Source organism: Zosterops lateralis, assembly GCF_965231275.1.
Source record: "Zosterops lateralis genome assembly, chromosome: 4".
NCBI lineage: Eukaryota > Metazoa > Chordata > Aves > Passeriformes > Zosteropidae > Zosterops > Zosterops lateralis.
In genome coordinates, this window is record NC_139765.1 from 5,366,601 (window position 1) to 5,391,423 (window position 24,823).

The 24,823-nt window shown below is 39.0% G+C and overlaps 1 protein-coding gene across 1 annotated transcript in view; it reads left to right on the forward strand.

Moving 5' to 3' along the window:
- The window catches only part of LOC310908498 (potassium voltage-gated channel subfamily KQT member 1-like), a 410,512-nt gene that overhangs the window by 22,662 nt on the left and 363,027 nt on the right, over window positions 1-24,823 (forward strand). Inside the window, exons 4-11 of the mRNA XM_083859598.1 lie at window positions 3,423-3,549; window positions 6,621-6,699; window positions 8,507-8,603; window positions 12,515-12,655; window positions 17,729-17,839; window positions 18,133-18,228; window positions 19,037-19,165; window positions 21,181-21,343. Of these exons, the coding sequence (XP_083715724.1) occupies window positions 3,423-3,549; window positions 6,621-6,699; window positions 8,507-8,603; window positions 12,515-12,655; window positions 17,729-17,839; window positions 18,133-18,228; window positions 19,037-19,165; window positions 21,181-21,343 (943 nt within the window). The remainder of the gene's footprint in view (window positions 1-3,422; window positions 3,550-6,620; window positions 6,700-8,506; window positions 8,604-12,514; window positions 12,656-17,728; window positions 17,840-18,132; window positions 18,229-19,036; window positions 19,166-21,180; window positions 21,344-24,823) is intronic.

The following is a 24,823-nucleotide window of genomic DNA, read 5'->3' on the forward strand; positions in this document are numbered from 1 at the left end:
AAGAGAGGTGTTAGACAGCACAGACCCAGTTTAAAATCTGTAATTAAATTTTTTTGTCAATATTCCTGTGGCAATTTGAGTTGCCACGATCAAAACAGGAAGAGACTGTGGCATGTGAAGAATCAAGTCTGATATGGTTCTTATTTTTATGAAGTAATGGTTTTATGGTTTTGTGAAGTAATGGTTTGTTCCCACTCATTATTTTTGGTTTCAGTTTCATTAGAAGAGTTTACCCTTGGCTTTCTGTTAATGCCAAACTGCTTTCCAGGTTTATTAAATCTGCTGAGAATCCTTCATCATGCATTTCTTCCTTTACCACTTCCAGGAGAAGGGGAAAAATACTGCTGGGAGCCTAAATCAAAAGGGTTTGTGGGTTAGCTGTGAGTGTAATCCCATTTTGAAAGCAAGGGCTCTGGAAAATTGCAGAAGGCTGGAGAACGATCTCCAACTGACACACAGATGGATGTAAATTTAATTTGAAGATATTTTTTTGCTGATTTTGTTCTGGTTCATATTTTGTCCACAAGTTCTCACCATCATTTGTTAGCATTTCAGTGAGAATTAGTGCTTTTTTATGACTTTCCAGAAAATTCCTGGGTTGTTTTTTTTTTCCCTTTTACCAGAAGGTAAATGTGAGGCAATAAATTTAAGGCTCTGAAAAGTGTTTATGTGTAGAAGAGGAAAAGGAGGGAGGTTAGGGCTTTTTTTTTTTTTTTTTTTTTTTTTTTTTTTTTTTTTTTTTTTTTTTAAGGTGGATTTAGTGAGGTGAAGTTTGATCAGCCTTGGCAGCTCTGGAAATGGACATCTCCTACCTTGCATTAGGAATACACACAACAAGAGTGCAAATGTCATAATCTTCCTTGTTTTTTTTTGAGGGACCACCTGCAGAGCTGTGATGTTTGTCCAGTTTCTGTGCTTTTTTGGTCTTTGGCCTGTCTGAGGCTGCCAACAAATGTGTTAATGGCTGTGGTTTTGGTAATGTGGACACCTGTCCAGGACAAAATGAACTGTGATTAGGAATTAATGTCAAATTTGTTGAAGATGTAAGTTCCTCATTTTTCCTTCTTCCTGTCAACAATTTATTTTTTTCCTTTCCATGGACTGTGCAACCTTATTGACTTCGTCAGGGTTTTCTGGACATAACCAAGATGAGTTCTGAGAATAAAATGCCCTCAGGCCAGATGTAGTTTTAATTTCAGCTTTTAAAAGTGCCCTCAAGAGGATAATCAATGAAAATCTGAGAAGTTTTTGCTTCCTTGGCACTTCTCTGCTTGTCTCCTTTCTACACAGCTTTTCACCTAAAGCAAGTGTAATATGCAAGCCCATGAAAATGATTCTTCCACTGCCATAAACAGTGCTCTGCTTCATTTAGTTCAACTTAGAGATTCCTAAGAAGAAAAACAAAATGCTGGAGTGATGATATCAGGGACCTTCTGAAAACGTAGATAATTTAATAAGTGAGAGATTCCAGAAAAGCAATAATTCTTTTCCTTTGCAGATTGTTCTTAGGATTTGATTTGACTGTTATACTTGAATAAATATTTCTATTTAGACTGTAGGGAGAATGCAAACTTAGAATTAGTTGTAGATGCTCTAGATAATACATATACTAAAAAATGGAACTTGGGGAGTTAATTTGCTGTGTATTTTCTTGTGCTTCTGCCTTGAAAATGACTGTAAGCTTTCTTAGTTTTGTACTAATCCTTGGTTTATTCAGGCTGAAAGTGCCATGCAAAAAAGAGGAAGACTGTGCATATTTTCCTGGTTCTCATTCCAGGCAAAATATGGAGGCAGAAGTGAACATAGAGATGTTAACCTAACTTGGTTAAAAATCAAAATTGACATGAATTTTTGCATATTAATGTGGAGATTTTTTTTTCCCCAGCTTTGAAATATTTTGATCCCTCTTGAGCATTCAGAATGTCAGTTTTAAAACCAAGTTGGTATTGTCATTCAGTGAAAATTATGATTTAAGTGTGTTTTGCTTTTCGGGTGCTTTAGACTCCCCCAGGTGCAGATTGCAGGTATGTTCGAGTCAAAATGCAAACATTTTCCAGAGCTGTAACTCATGTAGTAGGTGTTTGGTGACTCTGAATTACTGGGTACAGTTTGAGTTGGAACAAAGCCTAGAAGTTGTGTTTGGGTTGTGCTGCCACACTGCAACAGAGAGGAAAACAAGGAAGGGGGGAACAAAGATCTCAAGGAATCTGCCCACGTTGTGATCTTTGCTAATCTGCTTTCTTTAGAAGTATTTCAAAGTACACCTATCCTTGGTCATGCAGGGCTGAAGAGGGGAGCAATATTAAAATACTGATAATTCGTTTATTTACACACTGGATTTACAGCTCACTTCTGTCACCAACCTTATGGGTGATTTTACCATCCCAGATATCAACTGGGAATGTAATTTCTGAGCATGTTGAAGATAACTTCTTGGTGCAGATGGTTGACTAGGAGAGTTTCCTCCTAGATTTGTTGTTTAGGAGGGACTTGTGGGCAAAGTGATGGCTGGTGGTTATCTGGTCTTGGTGACCTTGAAGGAGCCAAGTTTCAAAACTTGGTGATAGAAGAGAAACTGTCGGCAAAATTTTGATCCTGGATGTGTGGAGAGCAGTAGAGTCTGATTAGTAAAGTCTCTTGGGAATCTGCATTTGGAGGTGTTGGGGACTCTGGGTGCTGGTCACCTTCTCAGGGCCATCTCCTAAAAGCACAGGAACAGACAGTTCCAAAGGGTTGGAAGTCAAGCAAAGCTGGCCAGAAGAGCGTCTTTGGCTGAGCAGGGATCTTAAGGAGGAAAGGAGAGTGTAGAGGAGGCTGGGGGACATGGGAGAAGATTCTGTCCCCAAGGTAGGAAGAAAATTAGTGCAGCCAAAGCTCGTTTGGGGTTCAAGCAGGCCAGCACTGAGAAGGACAGTAAAAGGGACCTTTACAAATATGTTCATAGCAAAAGAGGAATTACAAACAGCATTGGGCCATCGCTGGACAAGTAGGTCACCTCAAAAACAGCCATGTAGACAAAGGAGAGACATTTAATGTCCTCTTCACCTTTGCCTTCAATAATGATGGGCCCTGGGAAGTCTGGAGTTCTGTTGGAAAACTGTGACAGTGGGGGGATGATAAAATCTCCTGAGTGTGTGTGAGACTTGCTGCTACAGCTGAATTAATGATGGGGCTTGGTGGGATTCATGTCAGGGTACTGAAAGACCTGGCAGATGTCATTGTGGGACCTCACTCCATTTCTTTTTCAGTGGTCTGGGGGGTCAGGAGAGGTCTCACTAAACTGAAAGCTGGCAAATAATGTCCCGGTTTTCAAGCACAAGAAGGAAGTCCCTGCTGATTAGTCCTATGGATAAATTAGGTGTGCAAATGGTACTTTTAATGAAAAACTCAACTCTGATCTCTTGTGCTTTTCCCTCTGTTAGGAAATAGTTCTGGTGGTGTTTTTTGGTGCTGAGTACCTGGTCCGGCTGTGGTCTGCAGGCTGCAGGAGTAAATATGTTGGCTTCCAGGGGAGGATCCGCTTTGCCAGGAAGCCAATATCCATCATTGGTGAGTTTTAAACTCTTCTGCAACCCTCCTGCTTGTTGTGAATAAAAATGTCAACTTCTGCAGGGGCCTTATTGCAGTTCTGAGCTACATCTACCCTTTAAGCATTTGTGATTTCTCTCCTTTTGGGTTGTTAGAACACTTAAAATATGTCTGCTAAGGCAGACATCAGCCTTAGAAAGGCAGGACTGTAAAGTGCAGAAATGACTAAACCTTGGGTAATTGCAGGAAATTCTCATTATTTTGAACACAAAATCCTTCCTTGGGTACAAGCAAATTCTTTGTCTGCCTCTAGAGCTGGTCTGGTTTTGTGATGTGACCATGAGGCCTGGAAGGAATCATTTTTACTTCTCATTGTGCTCTTTGAGTTCCCTCTCAATTAATAAGAGCTTCTTAGGTGGGTACATTAGAGAAAATGATAGTCTCATTGAACTGTTGGTTCAAGGGGGTCTCTCTGCTGGTATTTTGCTACTACCATAGAAAATATTCATTTTTGTGGTGGAACCCTTGGGGAAGACACTGTGGGTTTTGTTAGGAAAAGCTAAGAAATGGCAATAGCTGGTCGTGCACTCACAGGTATCACATATTAATTAACATTTAAAATTCCCCATATGATATAATGCATTGGAAATCAAGATTTGCTTTTCCACATCAAATGCAGATGGAAGAGTGTCTGCACTGACAGAACAAGTTAAACTTGGGAAATTCCTCTGCTATGAATGATTGAGTCCTACTGACTCATCCTTTCATTTTCAAGTCAACACGAATAAAATACAAACATTGGAAAAAGAAATTAAAGGATTAGAACAGAAAGTAAAACAAATTACATTCATTTTATTTCTTCATTAATACAAAAGCCTTTATTTTAAAACCAGAAAAAACTATCCACTAAAAATTCTTTGACAGCAGGGAGATTTCTTCTGTGGGTTTTTGTTCCCTCTAAAATTTGGATTAGTTCTTAGAAAGTTCAAAATGGAAAATCTCAGGCTGAGGCAGCAGGAATGTTCTGGGACACACAGGCTCAGTAAAAAGACAGGAGGTGGATTCTAATGCAAGGTTCTGGGAGAGGAACATTTAAAGAAACTGACAAGCAAAAAGGAGCTTGAAAGGAAATCAGCAGGGGCTGGAAATATGTGGGATTAAAAGGTGGCAGTGAAAGTGTGGGATATGCTAAAGACAGGCTGCAAAATAAGGCTGTTTGCACCAGTAAACTGGGATTAATAAGGGAAGTCTGAGCACTGGAAACTGGGATGAAAAGTGGAAACAGAGGAGAAGCAGAAATAGAATAACAAGTTTTGGAGAAAAAGAAATAAAAATAAAAATATCTACTGTGAAGAACACTTTCAGAAAAGTAGAAAGTACAAACGAAAAAATCTCTTATACTCTCATTTCTTGGTTGAGCTCATTTTCTAAGCATCAGTCTTTTCCACCTTCACTGCCTGTCATCAGATGGATCTGTGTATGTCTGCCAATTTAGTAAAGACAGGATGCATCATTTGCTAAAGGGCAAAGATCTGTGTTATGTGCTGATGGGGAAAAGCACCACCCTAAATTTCAATGTTTACAAATATATCTTCACACACATACATGATAAAGGAACAGCATAAAAAATTTGCAAAGTCAGGCATTCAAAAGCTAAGATTAATCCCAAATAGAAGTTCTTTCTGTAGCCTCATCTATCCCTTTATTCCTTTTCCTTCATGCACAATTAGTGTAGTAGTCTTTTAACTGACTGTGTGCTTTCCCTTGAGGAGGAATCCAGCTTTTATAACAAAAATCAGACTGATACTGGAAATTAAGTCAGCTCAGAGAGTGAAGGATGCTGTTGGTTTTAGGACTTCTGCAATATTTATTGCAGCAGCTACATGGTTGTGAATGAGGCAGAAGAACATTTAAAAGGAGAGGAAAAAACAAGTTAACCTTGCTGAAGGAAACTGCTGTTGCTGCTCAGGTTGGATCCCGTCCTGCCTCTTGCCCAGGCATCCCATGGAAAGTTGGTTAAATCAGTTTTCACAAGTGGTGGCCTCGTTTTCAGGATGTCCAAGGGAAGACTTTGAAGTTGGGTTGCAGAGGCTCTGAGCCCTCACAGCTGCAAGTGAAGTCAGCAGGGTTGGTGTTTTGAAGTGCTATATGATGTTAAGTGCTCTGAAGAATAAAGTACTGCCTGTTTCAAACTGGCAAAGGAAAGTTTACCAAAACTTTTCCTTGTTCTGCCTCCATTTGCTGCTCATTTATAATATTATCCTTTAGTTTTTGGTTAGAATTTGAAAGGGAAGCATTTAGATGCTCTAAAGAAGTTTACCACAGAAATGCCTGTGAGGAAATGAAAAAAAAAGTCTTCTCAGGATAAAGCTACAGCAAAGTTCAGTAATTAAAAGAAATGGACATGCTCACTGAACTGGGATGAGGGAAAATAAGGGATGTTGGCACTGTGAACTCAGTCTATCATTTGCATTGTATAAAGCTGGAACTGTGTAAACTGCAGAGTTGTGGAAACAAAAACTAAAAAAAAAAAAAAAAAAAAAAGGAACTCTGGAAACAATTATTTTTTCATACAAATAAAGACAGTATCACAAAATAAACTAACAATTCTGATTTTCTTTTAGCCAGCCTTTGTTCTGACAGTTCCCTTAGGTTTAAAGCTTGGCTTTAAAGCTTTGATACAACTTTCAAACCAAGTCTATGACTGTATGCATGCATGATACTTAACTTCATGGATTTCATTATTGCCTGATGCAAACTCTTGCATTTCCTCTTAGATCAGAAGCCTTCAGTCAAAATATGGATTCATTTCCATTGCATTTCTTGTGGCAAATTGCCTGATCCATCAGGTTCTTTGAAACTTCTGTTACTGAATTCATCCTGGAAGAATCTGTAGCCACTGGGGTTTTGATGTGAAACTATTACATAGACTTAACATGCCCACCAAATTTCAGCTAACAATTTCTTTTTTTTTTTTTTATGCTTTCCTTAGTCTGTATTTGTTGTGTTTTTCAGTGCTGAGATTAAAAATATATATATGTAAAAATCAATACATTCTTTTGATCATTTGTTTGTTTGTTTTTTTTTAACAGATCTGATTGTGGTAGTAGCCTCGATTATTGTACTGAGCATAGGATATAATGGGCAGGTTTTTGCCACCTCTGCAATAAGGTATGTTCTCCTCTCACTGCAGCTCTTCACCACCACAGAGAGGTTATTAGATGTGCAGCTGATTGCCTAATTCCCAATTTATCTGCATCTCTGATCTTCCTAATGCAGGGAAAATTACTCTCTTGGGCAGGAGAGGACTGGGTGCTGTTGTGCTTGGTGACTGGTTGGGGAACAAGTGCAGAAACAAGGCAAATGAAAAATGGTGGGAATGCTGAAGCCAAGTGCAAAAAACAAAACATTGTCTCCTATTTAAAACATCAAACAACTCTCTCTCTGAGACAAGAGATCATTACAGAGCATGGGTTTATTTAAGAAGTAATCCAGACAGTGCTTAACTCTGTGCTTTTTGAGTATGAGTAATTACTTTGTTTAAAGAATAATTATGCTTTGCTGGATTTGTTTGGCACGAGCAACTTACACAGCACATGAACCAGAAACATTTGATGTCCACAGTGTTTGTTCAGCTTGCATCAAACACTGCAGGCTTGTTTTGGGAGGTGAAGTGGGTAAACAGAAGAAAAGAATGATAAGCTGTAGGTGTACTTCCCACTCCTAACCTAACTTCCAAGATGTGCTGCATGTTCTGTCACAAGCTTCTGCATCTCAGTGCAGTGGAATCACTGGGAAGTGGGAATGTCCAGTACTGTGTAGGCAAACAACTGGGGGAACTAAATGTACAGAGTGTTTTTAAGGTAACTCTTACCATAGAACATTCATCCTTACCTGATAGTGAAGACTCCACCCAGGCAGCAGGAAATCAGCTCCTATAGGAAAAAAGGAAGGTGCACGTAAAAAATTCCAAGGATTGAAGTTTTTTTTTAATTTAACTAGAAGCATAGGAAGGACTTCAGTGAAAAGGCCCTGTGTGTTTATATGTGAGTCCACTGGGTTTTGGGCTCAGTGCAGCCTTTCCCAGTGCTAAGTCCAGAGTCACTGTCCTACACCTCAGAATGCTCTTTGACACAGAATCTTAACCCACATCCCTGCAGCATTATCATTGCTCCACTGAAAAGCCAGCAGGATCAGGCAAGTCTGAACTAAAAATCAAAACCTACATCCACAAAAACTCTTGAAGATTGCTTAAAAAGAGCCAAAAATACTAATAGTGAAAAATTTTCAGGCAGGTGAATTCAGCATTCATCCTTTCCTGCTCTTCAGTGGTTTGCTTCCAGGATAAGACAGTAAGATGTCTGTAGGCAAACAACATTCATTGTAAAAAAAAAAAACAACTAAATGAAATATCTCCATGGAATAAAATCATGCTGAAGAACTGTACTGATAATTATTTTTATTTAGTTGAAAATATTTGGAGCTTAGTTATTCTAGTTATTCTCCTAAAAACACATAGGACTCCATTTATTTCCTGTTATATCAGATAAATTCTAATAACTCACACAACAAGGATTTCAGTAATGCTGTATTCTGCTTTTGGCAAATAGAGAAAAGAAAGTTTGCTCACATTTATGTCAGCAAAGCTTGAAGCATTAGTTTTCCTTGGAAAGGGGGCACTTGAAGATTGGAATCACATAAATTACTCAGGTTTCTTGTGATTGTGTTTGTTTTCCCATTGAATAATTGTTTTCATGGTCAGTATTTCTGAATAAATTTGACTATAATGAAATGTGAGCTAAACGCTGAGATGCCTCAAGCCTGAGCTACCACCCCAGGCAGGGGCAATGCTATCACAGCTCTTGAACATGCCAGTGTGTTAGTGGACATAACCATTTGTGTGTGGATAAGGCAGTATTGTCCTTAAGCATTTTTATGTATTTACTGCATATATTTTAACGTTTCACTTTCCTCACAGGGGGATCCGCTTTCTCCAGATCCTTCGGATGCTTCACGTTGATCGCCAGGGAGGCACCTGGAGGCTCCTGGGGTCAGTGGTTTTCATCCATCGACAGGTACCCAGCCTTTAAACACCTCCTGTGTAGCCCTGGTTCCACACCTGAGGTGTTTTGGTTTTCTGAAATTCTTTTCCCAATGAATTTTCTGTAAACAAGAGAAATGTTTTTGTAACTGTACCTTTGTTATTCATTCCTTTTCCTAGGAGGGACTTCTTCTTGATGTCCCTCTGGTCTGACCAATGTGATTGGAGAGGTTTGCCTTTGTTTCACCAATAAAATTGGTCTGTGTCAAATAGTATATAAAAAAAGACACATCCCAAAAATAAAAGTAATATTCAGCCTTCTGAATCTCAAAGTCTGTGTCGTTGTAATATAAAACAGTGGCATCACTGCATTTTGTTGACTTCAGTAAATTCTCTCTGTGGGCTTCAAATCATGGTCTGGTTTAAATGAACTGTTACATTGCAAGAGAAAAAAAAATACTTTAAAAGTCTGTTGTGTGTTTCTTTCTCATTTTTAAAAGGAGAAGCTATTCTTTGCTACTCAGGGCAGTGACTAACAGGGTATAAACACCACCAGTGTTTGGGTTGATTAATTAACTGTTGTAGTCTTTGATGTTATCCCTCAATGTAATTTCTTAAAGGCAGTTTTATGGACTGCCTTTCATATTGCAAGTGCTCTCCAGTATCTCTGCAGAAAATGTGTTCCTGGCTTGGTCTTCCACAGGAAAACCAAGCACTGGTGGAAAAGCCTTGCTAGAAGAAGCCAATTATTAAAATATTTCTGGTTTGTTCTCCTTGAATAGGGAGTTTTCTAATTCATTCTGTAAATAAAAAAAAATATGAGCTATGTTGTGATGCTGTGTAAGAAAATTACTTTTTCAGGGTGTGGTCACAGAGGCAAACCTGGCTATAAATAGGTGCATGTCTGCTAAAGCTTTAAACAATTTTTCTGTATGAAAGCTCATTAAGCAAGAAGAGTTTAAAAGCTTTTCTGCAGACATTAGATATTTCTAATTGAAGGCTTCCTTTTGAGTCTTCATGGAATCGCTTTATGGTTAGCTTTATCAATGTAATAGAAACTTGAATCCTTAGTCTTTAAATCTTGTATCTCATGCCATACTGTGGATGCTCTGCTAATTATTTCCACATCCCACTTGTAAGGGTGGTTAACTTGTTCTTACAAGCGCAGATTTTTTCTCCACAGATTAACAAACAGTTGCATATTTCCACACAGACATTTTTTCAATTTCCTATTTGGAAAACTGCTTTTCTGGGACAGAGGATGTGCTGCACTTAATCCAAGCAAATAATTTAATTCTAAAAGTTAGTTTTCTTACTTTTATCTTTTTCCACCCAGTACAGAAGGAACTTTTATGTCATGATGGCTGTGCAGAAGTGATGCACACCAAAGTGCTGTGGGATAAAGCCTCCTTTCATACTGTACAACAGGATGACTTTTAATGTTTAAGCCTGTGTGGTCTTCATTTATTATGCTTGCATTGCCTGGGTATCTTGCTAGGACAGAGCTGATACCCGAATAACTTTTTCAGCATTTGCTCCCCTTACTGACAGAGCTGTTTGAGAACATTATTTTCCTGTGGGTGTTCAGAGTTTTAGTCAAGAATCAGGAAATACTATCTCCAAAATACAGCATTTAAATCTTATATGTCGCAGGCACAAGAAAGTTCAATGATTTAAAAGGGGAAAAAAAAAATCCTTGGAAAATTGAATTTATGAGTCAACGTACCTGAAGTTCTGCTTATCCAGAGAAGTGATTATGGTGATAAATAAAACTCCACAGATCTGTAGTACTTATCCAAGCAGATCACCCACTAAGACATTAAGGAAAAAAAATACCAAGCACAGAGTTCTGTATTGACATTGGACAAGTGTGGCTGAAACCCTAACACGGTACCAAACGGAAGGAAAAATGGAACCTTTATTCCTGCCCAGCCTCTGAAAGAATTTTTTGTTTAAAAATAAAAACAAAACAAAACCACCTCAGCTGTTTTTTCTTCACAGGCAGAGTACAAAGTCCTCATCTCTTTTTTATTTTTTTTTTTTTTTTTTTTTTTTTTTTTTTTTTTTTTTTTTGATATTCTTTCAATAAAAATGGGCCTCTAAACCCTTAAGCAATGTGAAAAAATAAATTCACATTTTGGTGCCCTGTGAAAATAACAAGTACTTGTGCCTCCCTGGGCCCAGAAGAGCTTAGTAAAGTTGTCACCAACAATTTCCATGTGTTTTGGAATTTTACATATATCCCAATTAGCTCAGGCCCAGTTTGGCTGGGATGCTCTTCTATTTTCAGCAGGTTGAGCTTATATACCAGCATTTCTTGCCAAAGGCAACAAAACATGAGTCAATATCACATGTGGTGGTGGAAAGCCATGGAGAAATCCTGCAGCTTGCTGAAAATAACGAGTTGGCCACTTAAGCTGCAGCTTGTGAGCCTCTAGATTGGTTTTACTCCTTCCTCACCTTCCTCTGTGAGGTCTTCCACTGCTCTTAGGTCAGGAGGGATTATTGTGTTTTTTTCCAAGTTGAACTTTGAATTGTGTGGTCCTTATTTTAACTGAAAATGGAGATATAGCTGAGTTTAAAAAATGTGCTGACTCAACTCTCTCAATTTTCAAATTTACCTCTGTGCATTTCTTGTTCTGTGTGCATCTGAAGTCCCTGCTGCAAAGAACCATTTGCTTTAGGCAGCACTCTTTATTCTTAAGCTCTTATCTAATGAAACCCAAATAAATATGTAGTTTTAAGGCCTGATGCCTGCAGAATACTCTGCTTTGTGATCATGTCTCATGAACCATTATTTAAAAAGCTTCTGACTCTCCCTTAAATGAAGTATGCATGAGATTGCTGCCATTGCTCTTAATAACTAAATATAGTCTCTCTGTACACATGGAACATGGACTGGTGACATTTAGAGTAAGTCCAAGGCAGTTTCATTTTCATCTGGCCTTTACTTAAAAAGAATTCTGTCTTTAGATGAATAGTACTGGAGCTGAGAGGTGCCTGTGGTGAAATAAACTCAGTAGTTCTGTTGATGTTACAGCCACTTTGAAAGGATTTCATAGAGCTCTGCTGTTTTCCTGCTTCCCAAAAAAAGCCAGCACTTAAATCAGAATTATTCCAGTTATCATCCACAGCCAATTGTGTGTGTTAACACAAGGAGCTTTTCCAAGCAAGTCATATCTCCAGGCACACAGTGCCCCATTATCATGAGATAAAGGTGACCAGCAGAAAAACTACTGAAAATCCAGGGTTTATTTCCTTTTTCAACTGCCTTGTTTAGCAAACAGGCCTGCAAGAAGTTAAGGCTTAAATTAAAAGGCTTCACCATGGGCAAGATGAAATACCATCAAAATTCATTATTTAGGTCATCATTTAATGATTAGAAGAAGAACACTCATTTTTCTTTGTGCCAAAACTACTTAAAGGTTTCCTGAACCCAGATTTTAATTAGTGCTATAGGAAAAGGAAGAATATATTTCCTGCTGCTGAACATTGGTACTTGATACGAGGGCTACCTTTCCCCAGAAAGCTCTTACAAGGAAATGAAAAGAAAAAAAGAGAAAAGAAAATCTGAGGGAAGTTTCTAGAGCTTCTTTGCTGCTTTAAAAGTGTTTAGACAATTAGTATTTTGAGTAGACAGTTGAGTGGAATGATTCCCATTCCATAATTAGGAGAGATGTCCCACTCTACGTTTAGCTGCCCTGAGGATCAAGCCCAAAAAGATGGATGGCTTTTTGAACTATTTACCTTGGTATGAATAAAATCCAAGTCAATGTTTTAGCTCTTTTACTGGAGGCAAATTTCATACCTGAAATGTAACACATTAATTTTTCTACTGTGATGCAAAAACCCTACAGATATTTGCAATGTTTTACAATTATAATATATGTATATATATATATAGGACAAAAACTTCATGTGCTTGTTTGCTTTCTCTTTCAACAGGAACTCATAACCACGCTGTACATTGGATTCTTGGGATTAATTTTTTCATCCTACTTTGTTTATCTCGCTGAGAAGGATGCAGTTGATGAGGATGGAAAGACAGGTTTCTCCAGCTATGCTGATGCCCTTTGGTGGGGTGTGGTAAGTCCAAAAAAAATGTGTGTGCAAATAGGGCCCAAAGTTTTCTGTTTCAAGTTGTGATCTTTTCAGAAAACTCTGGCATTTCTTTCTTTGCAGAAGGTATTTCTGTAGATAAGCTTGACAACCTCTTCAGAGGGATACAAGGAAGAATATAAGAAAGACTAATAATTTTTTGGGGTATTAAATTTTATTGTGAAAGCAGGTTAGCAAGTTCTTAGCAAAGGACACTGAGTGCTTACAGATATGAAAAATCCATCTCTCAAAAAGTGTAAAAATCCCCTTCAAAACCTGTATCACTTCCTTTAAACTCTACTGCAAAAAGTGCATAACTTAAAAGCATATTCTATATGTGAAAGTTGGGGTAGTGGCTCTATTTTTTTTTTTTCTTTAATTTTTGTGTAAAACTCACTCTCTTAGTAATAATTCAGACATTGATGCAGGTTATAGGTTCTTGTTTTTGGTTTTTATTTTTAACTGAGATGCTGCATAGGTCTTTACTTCAATGAAGTGACCATGTTACGTGTAGCCTGAGTCACCACTCTGTAAGTGGTTCACTATAAAAGCATTTTAACCCTTAAATTCATTTCACTAGGTTGTCAAGTATTCATTTAATCTGCAGAGCATCACCTATAGCTCTGCTAAACAGTAAAACCCTAGAAGAATCTAGTGAAAAAAGAAAGAAAAATCCACTCAATGGCCAGATGGAGTTTATGATATAAGGTGCTGGGAAGCAATGAAACCATGAACCAACCCAGAGAACTATCACTTGTTAAAGTCCTCAATGGACATGGGATAAAATGTTAAGAATATGAAACCTCATGGTTATAGATGTGAAGCAACCTGTAGTAAGTGGAGGAAAATAACGAGTGTCTCAGAAGTGGAGATTGTGCTGCATTTTAAAACAAAAACGATCAGGGAATAATTGAAAGATACCCCATGGCTGCTTTAAAAGAACAAACCAGTGCTCTTATTCTCACTTATTCTTCCATTATTTGAGTTCACCTCAAATGCTAGTGGATCACTTTTAGCATCCAGTTCTATCCATCTATACTCATGCACGAGTAATTCCTGCATGTAATAAAAATTCCATGTGGACCCGGAGTACTCTTCCTACCTTTCCTTGCTTGGTTGGTTTTTTAAATTTTTTTTTTTTAGCTCTAGTTTTCCATATTTGCTTCATTAGTTGCATTGAATATTTAGGTATCAATTAGAAATACTTCTAATTACTATATGCTGTTACATTGATATGAATAAAGAGGAAAAAAAATAAGGTTGAAAAAAGCAGGTTTCTACAAGAGTAATTTGGACTTTGGGAATTTAAAAGGAGTTATGAAGACCATCAGAGAAGTTTAAAATGCACATTACCTTGTTGAGATACATGACTTGGGATCTGTGTTTCAAAGTGTGTGGATGGGACATTGCAAAGTGTTCAGTGGGTTTTGTTATTTTCCAAAACTCGACTTGCTTTGTGCAGCAGCAAGATAAAATCAGCTCCTCTTTCTCTGGCTGTGTGAGGAACACTGTTCAAATTGTTGTTGAAGCTTTTCAGGCATCTAGGCCTCCTCAGCATTTAGTGAGTCACGGTGCAGGTGCAGTTCACAGCTGGGAAACAGGAACAAAGGACAAAGTGAATCAGTTTCTTTTTCTTTTCAAATCTCCTGGAACACAGAAACACAGATGTGGAGTTACTAGGGAGTGAAATTTGATTTTTTTTTTTTACTTTTGCCTTTCAAAACTGAGCCACTGGAAAAAAAAATCTTGGTAGCAAGTATTTGAAAGTCTTATGTGTCTGACAAAAACCACAGAGTGTATTATGGGGAACTTTTTGCTTTGGGGAGAAAGTGCAAGCTTGCTGAACTTGATACAAACGACTCGAAAGGTTTAAATATGGGGAAAAGAGAAAATAAAGAATGAATGAGAGTTGGAATTAATTGCTAACTACAGTCACCTGCTTCAGTTAAATGCAAGGGGTTTTTTTCCTCCTGGATTTGGCAGGCAAACAGATTAAACTGCAAAGGCATCTCAAAGACTTGTGTTTCACATGAAGCCATTCTCAGAAATTGTGTCATGTAGGGCACGTGTAAAAGTCCTTCCAACAGCATGGTCAGTCTGCCAGAATTTCACAGCAGTTGCCCTGTCCCTTTTGGGTATTTTTTCCTTGAGGAAAGAAGAGCACATGGGAGGTTTCTCTCCTGTTGGCTCTCCCTCTTGCCCTGCTTGCCTCTTGCTGCTGGTAATGCTTATTTGCCTTGCTGCAAGCTCAGCTATTCTGCACCACTGGACTGGAGTTAAATACTTGCTCCAGTAAATTGGTATTAACTGGCAAAGGTACCTGGGATCAACTGCTCAGAATTTCCAGCAGTAAATTTCCATGCCAGAGGTAGCAGTTTGAATCCCTTTATATTTAGTGTGTTTTTTGAGGTCTGCAGTTTTGACTCCTCACACCTGAGGACACCTGCCTGTCTTAAAACATCTGAGCAGCCCTGTTGACTTCTACTAAATCAGAATTCTTCCCTTTCTGAACACACATATGTGTGTGTTTAGAGCCTGTGCACCCAGCTGGAGTGTGCCATCATAAATCCCTCTCACAAGAGGTGTCATTTTCCAGAGCCCAGTTCTCCAACATTCCCTGCTCAGAAATACTGATAACTTTGGGATGCACAAGCAGAAAAAAAAAAAAAAAAATGGCTGTGATTAAGAAAGCCAGAGAATTACATTATTTATAATCCTTTCCATGTATTCAATGTGCTAATTAAATTACCAACAAGGAACCCTCTTAAAGTAGCCAGGGAAAAACTTTCTGAGACATGTTCAGGCACCTGCAGGAGTCTGCCAGCCAAGTGCCTGCTGTGGAGGTGGAAAATTCATCTTTTCTGTGGTTTTAAAGCTTTCATACTGTCTTCCATAGTTACACTAAGGCAGCTCAGCATTACTGCAGTTCAGTTTTAAGTCCTGGGTGCTGGAAAACTTAGGAAAAAAACCCACCAAAGCCACCCCCAAAAAACCAAACCACTCCCCCCAAAAAACAAGAAGCCTTTCATAAGAAAAAAAAGAGGGGAAGAGGAAGGAAAAATCACAGACTTTGAGGGGTCATCTGGGTACACTGAGGAGCTCAAGTGCTGTTAAAGAGACAGAACTTTAACTTCCTCCACTGCCCAGAACACACATGCTGCATTTCAAACTTGAATTTTGGGGGTTCTGATTTAATTTTTGGGGACTGGCAAACTCATGTATTTTTCCTGCTGGTAGCACACAGCACCTGAGTCACTTAACCAGCCACAATAAATCTGGACAAACACCTGGCAAGGCAGAGCTCCTGCTGAGAGCAGTTTGAAGTTCAAAAGGACAATATTCATTCAAGGATACAGCTACTACAAAGTGGTCTTCATCAAGTGGAAAATTCATGAGGAATAAACACAAACATAACTATATTTTTGGAACTTGGAAAAACTAAGTTTGATAGGAGTTGGTAATTTTTTTCCCTGAAATTTTTTCTTCCAGCTCTGAGAGTAGGAGGAAACATATTCTTCCCATGCCTTTATTGCTTGATAGTTTCTTCTGAGAGGACTATTTTTTGCATAACATCTAAGCATTTGTCAGCAATTTTTTCCATAAAAGGCAGCCTCTTTATAGTCAGTGTAATTTACATATCCTTTTAAGTCTGTTTTGGCTGTGTTTCTGCTCCCATTCAAGGCAAAGTGAAGGGAGGGGGTTTAGGTTTGGGGCTGGGATGGCCAAATAAAAGTACATTTTTTTCTATTTACAGTTCTCCCCAGTGGTTAGTATTGATGACAGAGCTCTTATGTTCCTCACCAGAAGCTCTTCACTTCTCAGGGGTCCAAGCCATGTTTCTCAAACCATTTTATGGCATCATCAGAGCTCTGGGGGTGCTGAAAACCCAACACACCCATGGCCCAGGGTCTCTGCTTTAGACCATGGTCTGTGAGTCTTATCCTGCTGTGACCATGGTGCTGAGGCCCCTGTCAGGTGTGGTTCCTGTGGCTTGCTGTGGGTTTCTGCTTTAGAATAAGCTAATTTTCCCTTTCCATTGGGCAGCAAGGGCTCCTTGTTACATCACAAACCTTTCTGATGGACCAGCCTCTTTTCCCCCTGCACCAGCTCCTTCCTGACCTCTGGCTCATAATGAATTCTCTTTCATCCTGCTGGGGCTCTTCAGGAATAGCCTCAAACCTTGTCCCACTCAGGTCCTCCTGCCTCTGGGGCTTTTCAGGGCTGGCCTGCCACCTCCACATCAAGTCTGTGTAGAGCTAAGTCCCTACAGGTCCCAGACCTGAGGGCACTAATTGGCCTGATGACCCCAGCCAGCACGGCCCCATGGTGATGCTCCACACACAGAGGGGCAATATTCAGCACAGGAGAGATTGTCTGTAGCTCAACTGTAGCTGTGTTGAGGTGTGGACTCCCTTAATCCTGATTTCCACCCATGAGATGATGCCCTGCTGTTGTCTCCTCTTGTGAGCTCGATATTTTCTGAGCCTGGGAATTGCTGAGCTCTTCCCAAGGGAAACTTTTCAACAGTTTTCTTTTTTTCCCAAAACAACGTTGTGTAAACAATATTCCTTTCCCATCACAACAGGTGTTGTTTGCTATTTCTGTTACTCAGCCAATGGGAGAGGTGTCAGTCCTATGGACCAATAATGTACCTTTTTAGTGCAGCATATTATAAAAGGGATGAATGAATTGTAAGCACCTTGTGGCTTAAACACAATTGTGAGTGGCCAGGTCTTGTATTTATTTATGGGGGAGGAAGAAAGCTAAGCACAGGCCTCAGCTGTGTTCAGGTCTAGCTCCACTGGCAGGTTGACTTTGGGAGATAACACATCCTGGAATGGTTGTGTGTTCCTGCTCTTGCCATGAGGATTCAGCTGGGATGGGTTAGTTTTAGTTCTGTCCCTTTTCCTGTCAGGATGGGTTTCCTTGTCCCTAAATCCTCACACTGTTGATTCACACCCATCTCCTGATACGTCACTAATTATTTTTCTATTTTATTCATTTTTCTCATGCTTTTTGGAGGGAAAAAAGCACTAAAACAGGTGTTTGTTCCTGGTGCAGGTAACAGTCACCACAATTGGCTACGGAGACAAAGTTCCCCAAACGTGGATTGGGAAGACAATCGCTTCCTGCTTCTCAGTGTTTGCCATCTCCTTCTTTGCCCTGCCAGCTGTAAGTACAACTTGAATCTCTTCATTAAAGGTGTGTCCACCTCTGGGAATGCCTCTGGCTCCTGTAACCTGTGGATCACAGCAATAAACACATACAGTTTTCTGAAATTACACAATTCCACTGTTGATCTGCTCATTTTCAGATTTATTTGTTGGAATGAATAGAACTCTGACAATTTGAAAATTCATTTTATGAAGTCTATTATTAAATGTCAGTTTATTCCAGGTGCAAAGTATTTTATTTAGGTATGTGAAGCTCTGTACATGTCTGACTAGTTATTTTGTTATGTTTAGGGTATTCTGGGGTCTGGCTTTGCCCTGAAAGTACAACAGAAGCAACGTCAGAAGCATTTCAATAGACAAATCCCAGCTGCAGCTTCCCTAATTCAGGTAAGGCCACAACAGTAAAATACTAAAATATCTCAGAGTTTATTGAAGAGGGAGTATGGCCTGGAAATTCAAGTACTGAAAATCGCCATTCCTAAATTTGTTATAGATCTGTAACTTGTGTTTAGCCACTTTTCATTTTGATCCATGTCAGTAAGTAGAGAAAATGAGATAATTGCCTCTCCCTTTCTGGAAGCTGCACTGTACCTGATATTCACAGGCATAATGACACTAACTGGATGCAGTGAGTATATGTAGTGAAATACTAAAAAGAAAATAAAAATCTTCATTTAAATACTTAATTCATTACTTCCTTTTAGTACTCTTTTAGATCCTGCACATCTGCCAAATCCTGAGGTGATGAATACAAATGTGTACAAATACTTGAAAAAAATACACCTGTTTTTAGAAAAATCTCCCAGCATAACATTCCATATGATAATATAAATAATTAAACAGCACAGTGCACAAATATTCAACGTGACACAGTGCAGAATAAAGAAAACACAGCATTCAGTCGGGGATTCACTTTTATGAGGATTGAGTTTGATTTATTTGGGGTTTTTTGTTGGGGTTTATTTTTTGCTGTAGGCAGAGTTTTATCCCAGCTGGAGGGAGGATTACTCCAAGAGCACATGGAATACCTCTTTATGATGTCCTGGTGCAGATTGCATCCACCATGGCTGTATTTTATTAGGAATAGTGTTTGTCTGGACTGAGGGGTTTGTTGTCAGTTGGATTTGCTGCAAAATTTGCCCTGCAGGAGCCCAGTGACTGCTCCTGCCCTGAGGTTTTTGGGGTTTCTTTACAGACCCTGTGGCGCTGCTATGCAGCAGAGAAATCCTGCACCTCCACAGCCACTTGGAAGATCTATGTGACAGCTCCCATGCAAAATCCCAAAAAGTCTCCAGCGCCATCTAGTCCCGGCCTGAGAAAACAGGTGAGAGCATTGGCAGGGCTGGTTCTCTGCTTGCTTTTCATTTTAAATTATAATTAACTTGCTAAAAACCTCGTGAAGAGCCTGTGCGGTTTGGACACCTGAAATTTCCTCCTGTCACAGCCCATTTAGTTCTGTTTTCCTTAAAATATCTCGAGGAGAAAACATCTTCTAACTAAATTTGCCTTGTTGGTCAGGCAGGAACAAACTCTCCATTGTTTTATCCCCCTGGAGTCTCCTGCTTTCTCAAGCACAAGGCAATGGTGCCACTTTCCCATTCTAAATTCATTTTTTGAAGTAGTTCTTATAGGAAGAAGGGGAATCCCAGAAATTCATCAACCTCCCCCACTTCTATGGACTTTATCCCACAGAAATTATGGCCAGGTCACCTGGGATATTCACTGCAAAATTCTCTGAGTAGAACACTAAGAAGAAAAAGCTTTTCCCAGAGTTACTGGGTTTCCAAAGTGGTTCTATTAAAAATATAAATGCTCTCCTGCAAGTGACCATGATTTATATTTGTAGAAATATATATTTTAGTTTTGCCAACTTCCCTAGGAGAGAAGGAATGCACTGTCCACACAAAACATTGTTTAAATGCACATTATTCTTCCATGGATCTCCCTCTGTTTGTCTACAGAGGTGAAATTGCCCACACACAGTTCTGTGGTGTCATTGCAGGGTCTGCAGGAAGGGCAGAGGTCGAGCTCAGGGACCCAACTTTTCCCAAATGATGGTCAAGCCCTGCTTTTAGGCAGTGGCATCCCACTGGAGGGAAAAAGGGTTGGACAATTCCCCATGGCACATGGAGGAAGCTGAGCAGCCTGATCTGTGTCCATGTCTGTGTTTTGGGGTTAGTGTGACCTTGCTTTCTCACAGCTGGGGACCGGAAAAACAGGAGGAAAGGGGTAAAGGTGAAGTAAGACTCCTGTGTGCGTGTTGCTGAACAGCAAGCAATCCATGGTTGGAGAGATGGGGAAAAAAAAAAGGTATTTTCCCTCTGTTTTCTCCAGTGAGAGGGACTTCCAGAATATTTGTCTGAACGTCCCTGTGCCCTGCAAGCCCTCATTTAAGAACATAGAGAAAGAACATCCTTTCACCTCTTACCAAAGGATGCTCTTCTCTTGTTCTTTCTTGGTCTGTAACTCCTTATTTTCAGGTCTCAAATATATATTGATCATTTGTGCATGTCCTTTGTTCTCCAGAGGATTTCTATTTTCTTTTCCTGCTCTAAGAGCCTGTAATCTTTGTTTTAAGAAGTATTTTGATGCATGTCACTGTCCACAATAAGTAACTATTTCTACCATTTCACCCCCATTTAATTTTGAACATGCATTAACTCCTGCAGAGCTGAACAGAAGAAGGAATTCCAAAAGTCTGAATGTAGACCATAACAAAGTAAAAATTGGCCTAACTTTAGATCAAGTAGCATTGTCCCATATGTGAATATCTTGAAACTGCAGCTCAAGATATCTTGATCTTGATCCAAACCTTCATTTTTCATTTTTAAATATCATTTATATTGTGTTTATTAGGCTGTCTTTAGGCTTCTAAAATCAGGCAGGAGGAAGGATTTCTCTTCTCCTGATGTGCCTAATTTAGCCTTTTTGTCAAAAAGAGGCTGCACAGGGCCTTCCTCACAGTTCAAAGTCTATGGTGATGTTTAATTAAACCTTCAGAAAGATATGCCAGACAAAGTGATATTATGCTGAAGTCATTGAAATTTTGTATGACTTGAGTTTGGCTCCCAATTTGAGAATTTTTACTAATGACCTGGTTTTTCAGAATGTTCTAGTTGCCTTCTGAGAATCAAGTTCTTACAGTATTTTAGTTGATAATTCACAATTAGATACTTTAAAACCATAAGCAAATGTTCCAGCCCTGTCACTGAACTTCAGTTTCATTCTTTAAATAATAAAACTACGATCTCAAGTGAATCCAGTGTACAGTGAAGCTCACATGTGCACTTGTCTGTGTTTATAGCATCTTCTGAGACCATTCCATTCCCACTCTCACAGGCCAGAAGATACAGAAGAAAAGGGAAGCTGGGCTGTGGCAATGGTTCTGCACCTGTCATAAACACAGGAGAAAATTCCTTGTCCGTTCCCCAGATCACTTACGATCACATTGGTGACCAAGAGGACAAAAAGGATGTGTCTTTCTACATTGGTGAACCCAAAGGTAATTTACTTGTGCTCAGTTTATCATTTTTCAAGAGAAAAACTTATAAAAAGTCAGTGTGATGAAGGGAAAAGTTCTATGAAAAAAACAAATCTAAGCTAATCGGTAAATCAAATAAATCAAGATGCCTCCAACCAAGGATGGTTGCATAACAAAAACAGGGGGACTCGAATTAAAGAAAATCTTTAATTCATATGGTGTGAATATCTAAAGAGCTTTCTTTATTCACCATCAAGGAAGATGTTGGATATATTGTTCATTCTTCTTTTTTGAATTATTTCAGAGGTGAATGGAAACTTTCTCAGGTCTTTTAACTTTACCTCCTTTTACCTCTAAAGGAAGGAAAAACAAACCAGGAAAAATATTTCTACTTTTTTTACAGCACTCTCTTAAACATTGTGCAAAAAATTTGCAATAAGAAAAACCAACTATTTTTATGCCCACATCAACAAAGAGGTTTTGATAAGTTGGATTTCTTCCTCTTGATTAATTTAAAATATTGTGTGTTTACATAAGCAATGGTTATATTTAAACACGGAAACTGCCTGAATTTCACTGTTGAATTAACATACCTGTTTTGTTTGTAAAATCCTTTTTTTTTTTTTTTTTAATTAAGTTTGTAAAGGAAATGTCCATATAAAATTGTATTGTTTACTATAAAAGAAGTTTTTCTGGAAAGCTGATTTTTCTCCTTTTGTGTTGATTTTCTTTGTCTGATGGGGTTGGGACTCTTTTCTGGACCTGCTACATCTTGAGCTTGTATTCTGAGTTCTGTTCCATACTTAGAGGCATTTCCAGTGCTTTTTAGGGTTCTGGGATATAACATTTATAACCAAACTTTCTGCTTTAACTACACATCCCATAACAGAATCCTGCGTTCATTCTCAGCCTGTTTATTGGGGCTGGAGCAGCTTCCCCTGCTGACCACGGGACAGCAGATTTTGTTGAGGTTATTTTGGTATTGTGATGTGATGGATGGAAGCAGCAAAGTGCTGAGCAACTGGAGGCCACAGAGATGCTGGGGACTCTGCTGGCTGTGCACAGGACTCTGCCAGTGTCAGCTGTGTTCCCTCAATGGTCATAGTTAATCTGAGCAAAGCTCTGTGTCATAGCAAAGAGAGGCATGAGACAAGCCTGTGCCTTTTTCTGCCTGACAGAAAAATGAAAGAATTTTCCCCACTTTTTTTCTGAAAATTTATTCTTCTTGTACTTCCATTATAGCTGGTTGAATTTATTCTTATTCTCAGAGAGACAGCCATGCACATTATTCCCTTACCAATTCAGTTTTATCTAATTTTCATTTTCTTTCACGTTTTGCCTTGGCCAGTGTCAGGGTTAAATCACACTCAATTTGATTTTCCTGATTCATTCCTTCTGTTGCAAAGCTTCCAGGAATGCAGCTGGCCAACTCAATTGCTCAATTGACTGAACATTCTTGACACCTCTCAAAAGTTTAGACCTGATTTCTCTCAGTGAAGTTCTCCTTGCCAGAATTAATAGGCTTCTATTCCTGGGAAGTGGAAGTACTAGGCTTCAAGCCTGTAAATGGGGGCATTTTTTTTTTCCTGCCCAAAAAGCTGAAAGTAGAAAAGGCAGAGAGGATCATAACTCAAAAAAAAAAAAAAAAAAAAAAAAAAAAAAAAAAAAAAAAAAAAAAGTAATTGAAAGGGGCCATGCCAGTTTCTATTTGAGTGTTGCTGTAGTGGAACATTTTATTCACTGCTGGTGATGTTTTGCAGATGATGGCAAACTGCAAGGTTGAATCAGATCACTTTTCTAGGCCTGACCTAGAGGAGCAGAGCTGCTGCTTTAAACCAGCTCTTGGCTGCTCTGGTCAGGTGTGAGAGAGGGACTGTAGGAAGGCCTGAAATAAATGCCTGTCAAGAACAGGCAGCAGAGGAACAGTCCCACTGATAAAATTCCTTGTTCTGGGCAGAAGTAAATAGAAATGTAGTTTAAGTATCCTTGGAAAAGGAGACATTTGCCTTAATTCAGCAATGGCATTATGTGAATGCATCTTTTCTCATGCAAACAGAATTTTTCTAATGACATCTTGTTCATGTGTCCACATCCACCCGTCTTACTCTTGACTTGCTCCAACCTTGCTTAGGAGGCAGATCTCCAGCTGGGCAAAAATGCTTTCCTTTATTTCTGTGAAGAAGGCTGGAGAAAGCCAACTTTTTCCAAAGGGAAACCTTACAAAACAGAGATGATCGACATTAAGGTTTCTGAGAGGTCTCTGTGTATATGGAATAAAAAACCCCATGTATTGGATACTGCATAATACAGAAACAAGGCTTTTATTCACCAAAAATGGTAGAGTTTTGAAATAAAAACTTGATAACCTAAAAGAAAAATAACTCCTGATCTCTGCACTGTGCATGGGGTTCTAGGTGTGACTGATGAAAAGTGATCTGTAGCACTCAGAACTTGTCCATCCTTACAGAAAGAGAAAGGCCAAAAGTCTTGCACAAGAATAGTTTCCTTGTTGGAAATCAAATCTCTCAAAATGAAGCCATTTAGAAAGAAATTAATAAGGAAAACCTATAAAACTAAAAATAAAAATAAAGCTTTATAAAGTTCTAGAAAATAACTGTGATGCCAAGTCACAGAATGGCTTTGCATGGAATGGGTTGGGTTGGACAGGACCTTAAGGATCAAAGAATCCCAGAATTATTTATGTTGGAAGGAATCTTGAAGATCATCCAGTGCTACCCCCTGCCATGGGCAGGGACACCTTCCACTATCCCCAAACTCCATCCAGCCTGGCCTGGAACACTTCCAGGGATGGGGCAGCCACATCTGCTCTGGGAAACCTGTGCCAGGGCCTCACCACCCTCACAGGGAACAATTTCTTCCTAATATCCAATCTAGATACCTCCTCTTTTAGTTAAAAACCATTCCTCTTGTCCTATCACTGTTTGCCCATGTAAAAAGTCCTGCTGCAATATTTTTCTTAAGTCCCTTTAGGTGTTGGAAGGCTGTAATGAGATCCCCCAGGAGCCTTCTCCAGGCTGAACAACCCCATCTCTCTCAGCCTGTCTGTACAGTCTGTACAGGAAAGGTGCTTCAGCCTTTGCACCATCTTTGTGGCCTTCCACTGCAGGTTTGGGTTTTTTTTTTTTTTTTTTTTTTTTTTTTTTTTTTTTTTTTTTTTTTTTTTTTTTTGTTGTTGTTGTTGTTGTTGTTGTTTGGTTAGTTGGTTGGGTTTTGTTTTTTTTTCATGAGTGTCTGTTGCTTCAACTTGAAGGAACTATTTCATACCAGACTGTCTGATTTAATATTTTCATGCAGTCATTTAAAGCCCTCAGTCATTTCATCCTTAACTGAGATTATGTCCATAAGTATTCCCTGTATTCCTGAAATTAATCTTTACCTGTACTTTTGACTGTCCCTGTACCTACTCCTCTGCAGCAGGGTCTGTTATCAGGATGATAAGACGTGCAAGCCCTCTTACATCTTTAATGTTCCTGAAAGGTT